Source organism: Falco cherrug, chromosome 8 (assembly GCF_023634085.1).
Source record: "Falco cherrug isolate bFalChe1 chromosome 8, bFalChe1.pri, whole genome shotgun sequence".
NCBI classification, from domain to species: Eukaryota; Metazoa; Chordata; class Aves; order Falconiformes; family Falconidae; genus Falco; species Falco cherrug.
Window position 1 is genome coordinate 58,878,776 of NC_073704.1, and position 8,064 is coordinate 58,886,839.

The window sequence follows — 8,064 nt, forward strand, 5'->3', positions numbered from 1 at the left end:
TGTGGGGGCTTCAGCTGAGCATCCCACCGTGGCCATGGCCCATGCATCACGCGTCTTGGGGCAAGTGGGGAGGGTAGTGCCAGCAGCTCAGGGAATACCACGCTTAGGACCCTGCACACTCCAGGGCTTCCCAGCTTTTTCCTGGAGCTGCTGAGCTGGGAGGGGCTGAGCCTGCGGCTCCCCATAAACCTGGCAGCTTAGCCCACGTCCCGGGCAGATGTTGGGACTCTGCCTTGGAGCAGAGGGTGGGAAAAGGAGAGGGCGGCTCTTCCCGGGAGAGTGAGGAGGAGAGCTCGGCACCACTGGGCTTGAACTTTAGCACCCTCTTCTGCAGGACTTTAAAGAAAGGGATCATATCCTGAGCGAGCTATCTGGATAGCTGGGCGGGCAGAGGGCTGGAGCCGAGGAGAATCCAGCTACTTTCTCTGGTGAGGTTTTTATGGGGTTCTTCATAAAGAAATAACGCCAGCGCGAAAACGCCAGGAAGCCAGGAAGTGTTTCTAGTGCTCGGGACGCTTGGTGAGCAGCTCTGGGGCTGCCGTTAATCACTGCGAGGAGCCCGTCCTGCCGTGCAGATGTGTTTGATTGGAGCGGCGCGAGGGTTATTTTCTTTTGACTGAAGGCAACCCAGCCCCGGCAGATTAAGTTCTTTGTGTGCACACGAGTGTGCCTTCATGGGAGCTGCTCCTGCAAAACTGGCTGCAGGGGTTTTGGGGGCCATCCCCTAGGTTGGGGGGCTCACCCGGAGGAGGGGGAGACCCTGTTTCCGTGGCTCTGAGACGATGCCGGGACAGTAGCTCCCTTTGCAGGCAGCGCAGCGTGCTCGGGATGGCCGTTTATGCCCTCACGGGCTTCTCGCTTGTCAGCCTGCTCAGCTTTGGCTATTTATCCTGGGACTGGATGAAGCCCAGTTTGGTGGCTGATGTGGCCACGAACCCCATGGAGAAATCGCTGCCTCCTGCATTCGCCAGGCCACCCCACATCATCTTCATTCTGACTGATGACCAGGGCTACCATGACGTCGGGTATCACGGCTCAGATATCCAGACGCCAACGCTGGACAGGCTGGCAGCGGAGGGTGTTAAGCTGGAGAACTACTACATCCAGCCCATCTGCACCCCGTCCCGGAGCCAGCTGATAACCGGCAGGTAAGCCAGTGCCTGCCCACTCACGTCCCCCCTTCTGTCCCTTCCTCAGCTCTGTGGGGCTTAACCCCCAGATTGCTGCTAGACAGATGCCCCTGTGTATTGGCAGATGGTGGAGATCCTCCAGAGAAAAGCATCTTGCTGCCTTTCTCTAGAAGGCTTCCCGGGTAAACGGTTGATTTTTGCATGGAATAAATAGCGGCACATGGCAAGGCCAAAAATGCGGATGCCATTGGGTAACATACATTTCTTTGGGGTAAGGTGGTCTCTGGCCATGAGGTCCTTTAGTTCTGGGCAAGGAGCTGTCCTGTGCTTCTGTTACACTGGCCCTTGGGCTTTGCTGCTGGGCTGTGAGGTCAAAGGATGATCCTCCCCTGCATCTATGAGTCCTTTAGACCGTGCTCTTCCTGATTGCGTGTTCGGTGCTGCACTGGCCAGGGCAAGCTGGATGCTGGTCTGGCACCCTCTCCCATGTGGCACAGTCAGGTCTCCCCTTATTCTGGGCCCTTCTGCCTCCTGGGACAGATGGGGCTTTCCCTGGAGCAGTGCTGGGAGCTCAGCACTCAACGTAGGAGGCAGATCTCATCAGATTGTCCTCTTCTGAGGAGTGGTCCCCAGGGAGGTCCCTGGATGTGGTACCTAATGCCTGGGTGTGGTGGAGCCCACCAGGGTCCAGGCAAAAGCCCCTCTTCCCTCCTGATGGCTCTAGAGGGGTCCCAGGAATCTTAGGGGTACACAAAGCAAGGGGGGACAGGGGTGCACAGGCACCCAGGTGGGGCACTGCAAACCCACAGGGATTGCTGTGCAACTCTTGCTTGTGCTGCCCAGCCCTGACGGAGCCCAGCCACCTCCCCTGGGCTGGCAGGAGTGGGGATGGCTGCTGGTGGCATCCTGCGAGAGCAGACCAGTGTGCTTTTGACATGTCTGCTGAGCCCCCTCTTTTTTTTTGCATCTGCTTTTGGTACTTTTGGGTGGATGAGGAGCTCCCTGTCCCTGCCGCAGAGCTTGCTCCATGGGGTTGGGTCAGGTGACACGGAGATCTGCATGCATGTGGGGTCTCCAGCACATAAAGTGCCATCGCATTCCCACCCAGCACAGCTTCTCATTGCCGTTGATTCCTCCTGACTCTTCCCTGGCAGGTACCAGATCCACACGGGGCTGCAGCACTCCATTATCCGCCCTCGGCAGCCCAACTGCCTGCCCCTCGACCAGGTCACCCTGCCACAGAAGCTGCAGGAAGCCGGTTACTCCACACACATGGTAGGCAAGTGGCACCTTGGCTTCTACAAGAAGGAGTGCCTGCCCACCCGTCGGGGCTTTGACACCTTCCTGGGCTCCCTGACGGGCAATGTGGACTACTACACCTACGACAACTGCGACGGGCCGGGTGTCTGTGGCTATGACCTGCACGAAGGCGAGGACGTGGCTTGGGACCAGAGTGGGAAGTACTCCACCTTCCTCTATGCTCAGCGTGTCAGCAAGATCCTGGCATCCCACAGCCCCAAGGAGCCCATCTTCATCTATGTGGCCTTCCAAGCAGTCCACACACCTCTGCAGTCACCCAAGGAGTACATCTACCGCTACCGCTCCATGGGCAACGTCGCTCGCCGCAAGTATGCTGCCATGGTGACATGCATGGACGAGGCGGTGAAGAACATCACCTGGGCCCTCAAGAAGTACGGTTATTACGACAACAGCGTGATCGTATTCTCCACTGACAACGGCGGGCAAACCTTCTCCGGGGGAAGCAACTGGCCACTACGGGGCCGTAAAGGGACGTACTGGGAAGGAGGAGTCCGTGGCATTGGTTTTGTCCACAGTCCCCTGATCAAGCGCAAGCGTCGGACTAGCTGGGCACTGGTTCACATCACGGACTGGTACCCAACTCTGGTCAGCCTGGCCAGGGGCAACCTGAGCAACGTCCCAGGCTTGGATGGCTACAACGTCTGGCCTGCCATCAGTGAGGGCAAGGAGTCACCGCGAACTGAAATCCTGCACAACATCGACCCCCTGTATAACCATGCCAAGTACGGCTCCTTGGAGGACGGCTTTGGTATATGGAACACGGCCGTGCAAGCCTCCATCCGTGTTGGGGAGTGGAAGCTTCTTACTGGTGACCCGGGATACAGTGACTGGATCCCACCGCAGACCCTGACCAATTTCCCAGGGAGCTGGTGGAACCTGGAACGTCTCACCGATGGCCTGAGGAAGTCCCTGTGGCTCTTCAACATCACCGCTGACCCCTACGAGCGCTATGACCTCTCGGACCAGCGCCCAGATGTGGTCAGGACCCTCCTGATGAGGTTGGTGCACTACAACCGAACGGCCATCCCGGTGCGGTACCCTGCGGAGAACCCCCGGGCTCATCCAGACTTCAACGGTGGTGCCTGGGGACCTTGGGCCAGCGAGGATGATGTGGAGGAGTGGGGAGGTGGTGGGGAGCCCCTGAAAAGTAGGAACAAAAAGAAGAAGTGCAAGATCTGCAAGCTGCGCTCTTTCTTCCGCAAGCTGAACACCAGGCTCATGTCCAACCGCATCTGACAAGAGAATCCCCCAGCACTGACCCAGCCTGGCCAGGGTGGAGCTCCAGACGGCAGTGCCGTGGGATGGGAGTGTGGAAGAGGGATGGACAGGGAGATGGCCAGCACTCTCTTGCTTTCTCTTGCTCCGGTGTTCACTCCAGAATCCTTCTCCTCTCTGGCTGGACCGGTGGCTACAGGGAGGTGGTCCCAGTGGGCAAGGAAAGGCAGTGTGGGCTCAGCCGTGCTGCTTGGTGGTGGTGCACAAGTCTGCTGAGCTGGGATGGCCCATGCACAGCCCCTTCTGGAAAGAGAGGCCCTTTTCTCAAGGACTCTGCAGGCATTTGCAAGCTTTGAGTGTTGGCCAGTGCAGCGGCAGAGGAAGCGCGGGACCCTGGGGTGGTGATGCAGAGGGGCTGGCCAGCCTCAGTGGCTCTGCCTGCAGGTTGTCCCTCCTCATTTCCCTGTATATACATGCTCCTGACTTTCGGCCTGCTGCCAGGCAGCTGTCTTCTTTGCCTTCGCTCTGGGAACTTGAGGGCCTCCCCCAAACCCAAGACCGTGGCGTTTCCCTATTTTACTTCTTTGTGGAAGGATGGGTTCCTGACCTTGGGTGTCAGACCTGAGACTGCCATGGCTGGACTCAGGTTGCTGCTACAGGGGCCTCATGTGGAGCCATGGCTTCTCCTCTCCACTGGCTTGGGGGGCCGGGAGCAGCCCTGGTGAGGAACTATGGCTTATGGAGAAGTGGTTGGGTGCACTCAGAGGACAGATATTGTTCTACAGACCCACATTTGGGACGCAGGTTTGATCCAAGCTCTGGTGGACTTCATGTGGGTCAGCCACTCAGCAGATCCTTTCCTCCATAGTTCTGCCTGGCCAGACCTCCCATGTGCATGGCTGTAGGCACCCACGTTCCTCTCCATGCGTTCTATGCATCCACCCACCCCCCACCCCCCAACTGCTCCTTCCCAGTGCTGGGGCTGTCCCCGTCCCCACATCCCTGCTGCTGAACCTGGGGCGGTAGGAAGATCTCAAGAAGGTCTCTGCAGAAGCTGATGTTCTGCTCTGTTGCTGCAGGACTTCGAAGCTGGGGAGGGGGGGTTACGGGAACGACTCTCACCTGCCAGCGCCACACCATGTCCCCTCGCTGCAGATGGGCACCGCTCTCCCACCAGCATGCAAGTAGCAGGGGGAACCAACTCCCCATCATCCACCTACCATGGGGAGCCAGCCCATGAGATTGCTGGGGGCCAGGCAGCTTGGGAGCCGGGGCAGCCAGCAAAGCGCCATGCCCCCGTGCCTTCGGCGGGGTGTGAGCGTGCGTACTTGTGCTCAGAGGAGAGCTGGCGAGGATGAAAGAGGGTAAATAGCTTTAAAAGCATTTTGGATGCATGGTGCATTTCCATTTACACAATGTGTTTTACATTTCTCCCCACAGGTTTCTCTTGGTGCAGCGTGTGTAGGCGAAGGCCCTGCTGTGAATTTTGAAAATAGTTATTTTTGTCTCTGGAAAATGAGGCCCGTTAGGACTTGTCAGCTCTTGGATGAGCAGTGTGGGCTTTCTTTTTTTTTTTTTTTTTTTCTCCCTCTCTCTCTCTCTCTCCCTTGCAAAATAACATTCATTTAAAATCTGTCATTGAAAGATGTGACAATTGGCAGCGTGCACACTGAATACCTTTCAGTGTGCTTTCAAGCCCTGTGTGTGAGAAAGGGACGGGGACGGGAAGAGAATGCAATGACACATTTGTGTATTTTTTTCTTCTTACTCTTAGCTGGATTATTTGGGGGAATTGGGATTTTCTATAGAAACAAAGGAAAAAAAAAAAGCTGACAGCAAGGCAGAATAGAGGAGGCCTCTTGCTGTAGAGGTGGGAAGGAGTTTGCAAAGCCAGACCGTGGCAGTGTGTGCATTGGTCCCAGCTGCTCTGCGTACGCCCATCACCGTACTGTCCCATCGGCCCCATGCAGCCCTACAGGCATGTCCCCGGCAGTGGCATCAAGGACAGGTTTCAGAGGGGCACCCAGCTCCTCCATCAGCTCCATCTCCATCCCCGACTCCCTTAGCACATTGCTCCATGGGGACCAGCCCACAGGCGAGCCCCAGAAGCGTGCTGCACATCCTCGAACTACCTCAACCGGCCAGCTTGATTCCTCGGGATGCGTGCCACCAACGTGCCTGTCGGCAGCGGGGCTGCGGCACCGGCTGCCGTTTGGCAAAGCCAACTGGTTGCTGAATATAAAGCAATGCTTTGCTGATAGAAGAGGAGGCTGCTGCAAGCAGAGAAGGAGCCAGAGGAGGGCAGGGGATGATGGCTGTGGGGGGCTCAGGCATGAGTCATGGCAAAGGGAGAACCGGTGTTGGAGGGAGCGGGAGAGCGGGGCTGGCCATGGGGCGGCAACAAGGCTTGGGAAACAGCTTTCATTTCCATATTTATATAAACACATCCAAGTTTAGTCCTTCTTTTATTTTTTTTTCCTTCAAAAATGGAAATTTCCATGAAAACATGTTTGATTTTTCTCCCTTCATTTTTACTAATAGCCCCATGATAAGGTTCATCTGGTCTTGCTTCATTTCCAGTTTCTGATGTGCTGGGATGATGCCGGGTTCACGCAGTCAGCCTAGCCATAGCGTTGGATCTTCATTCTTCCTTTTTTTAATTATAAAATGTTGCATTCTGAATTTTTACAAAAGAAACAGTTGAAGGAAAGCCTCTGAAAACAGAGAGGAAAAGTAGGCAGGAGCATCTCCAGGTGTTTGGAAAGTGCAGAGCCTTGGCTGGGAAGGTGGTGGCTGCTGCATGAGCTCCCCATCCCACCACTGCTCATTAATGGTCTCTGTGGGGAAAAATGCAGTGATGTGCCAAAATCCCATGTTTTCACACAGTTCAAGCCCCTTGGGAGTGCCTGTGTGCTCTGGCTGCCAAGGGGTTAGTGCAGCTGGTGAGATGCTCAGGTGGTGGTGGAGCTCCCTTGCCCAGCCCTGATGCTGCACCCAGGAGACGTGTGCACAGACAGGCTGAGCGCTCCCCTCCTTCCCAACCACCCTTCGAAGAGCTGTGTGAGCCCAAGGCTGCTGCAGATCTTGGGCAGGAGCTGGGTGCAGGAGGGATGGGGCAGGGGGATGCATCTGGGACCAGGCGGGGCTCTGGGCTGGGGGGATGTGAGAGCGGGGTGGGATAGCAGGGCAGTGTCTGCCTCTGCTCCATCGGGATGGACTGGCTGCCTCCACCCTGCCGGCTGCAGAGAATCCAGATGGGGATGGGATGGGGATAAGAATGCGGGTGGGATGGAGTTGGTGTGGGATGGAGGCAGGGGTAGGATGTGTATGGGGATGGGGATGTGTATGGGGATGGGGATGGGATGGCTCAGGCAGGTTTGAGGGTACCTTGGAGCCTCTCCAGCCCCACAGCATCTTCCACCCGAGAGAAGGAAGGGAAGCTCAGCAGCAGGAAAGGGGATGGACATCTCAGCAAACTTCCATGGTAGGAGGGTGGTAGGGCACCCTGAGCACCTCATGCTGCGGAAGGGTGCTGTGGATCAGGGGCTGTATCTCGTGCCCGGCAGTCGTGTCCTTTTTCCTTCCAGGCGTCCCAGGATGTGCAGTTCTGCAAAGGTTTCTCCTTACCCAGAGCCACTGCGTGGTGGCCCAGGGGAGCTGCGTGGCACGCACTGGACATCCCCAAGTATCCACAGCCATGTCACAGGAGAGTCCCTGCCCACGGGCCCTGGTGGTGGGAAGAGGGTGGCCCTGGGGACAACCTGACCCAGCCAAAAGCAGTTTCATGTGGCCACAGGAGCGAGCGCTGGGGCTCGCAGGGACAGGGCACATTTGCAAACACAACCCTAAATGTAAATCAGCTCTCCTTACCATGGTATTTATAATCTTTTTCTAAAAATAACCCCAAATTCAGCTTCCCAGAGGACAGCAACTGAGCATCCCCCAGACCCCAGCTTGAGTGTGAAACTCTCCCAGTAATTTTGGGATCTGTGCAATATGTTATTTGCAGCCCCACTGGTTTTGCGTACAAGGCACTGCTGCAGGCTCCCTGAGGCCCATGCAAGCCCTGTCCCCTGTGAGGAGGGGGGACCTGCTGCAGCCCCCTGGGGACACTCTGGTCCTCCCTGAGCCCTGTGGGGCAGCTTCCCACCCCGTGCATCTGGGGTTTGGCATCAGACCTCGGGTGCCCATCCTGGGGCAGTCCCATTCTGGGATGCAGAAACTAAATATCCGTAGGTAGAGCTGGAACAGCACGGGGAGAGCAGGATATATTTCTGAAGAGGCAGCCCAGTGATGGAGAGGAGCTGCAGGGGATGGACGTCTCCATCAGGCGGCCAGACCCGAGCACGGCAGCGGGAGAGGAGCTTGGCTCTCCAAAGCCCTGCAGGAGCAAACCTTG

The 8,064-nt window shown here is 57.0% G+C and overlaps 1 protein-coding gene across 1 annotated transcript; it reads left to right on the forward strand.

The window, feature by feature from the left end:
• Positions 1–239: 239 nt before the first annotated feature.
• Positions 240–6,074, forward strand: ARSI (arylsulfatase family member I). Its single transcript, XM_005440602.3, has 2 exons — positions 240–1,148; positions 2,285–6,074. Exons 1-2 carry the CDS (start codon positions 829–831, stop codon positions 3,684–3,686), a joined length of 1,722 nt encoding a protein of 573 aa, XP_005440659.1. The 5' UTR covers positions 240–828; the 3' UTR covers positions 3,687–6,074.
• The last annotated feature ends 1,990 nt before the right edge of the window (positions 6,075–8,064 follow it).

Excerpts from the sequence above, each read along its gene's own strand:
- ARSI (XM_005440602.3), top strand. The coding sequence starts at position 829 with ATGGCCGTTTATGCCCTCACGGGCTTCTCGCTTGTCAGCCTGCTCAGC. Across the intron at positions 1,149-2,284 it reads AGCCAGCTGATAACCGGCAG|GTACCAGATCCACACGGGGC; the intron begins GTAAGCCAGTGC and ends CTTCCCTGGCAG.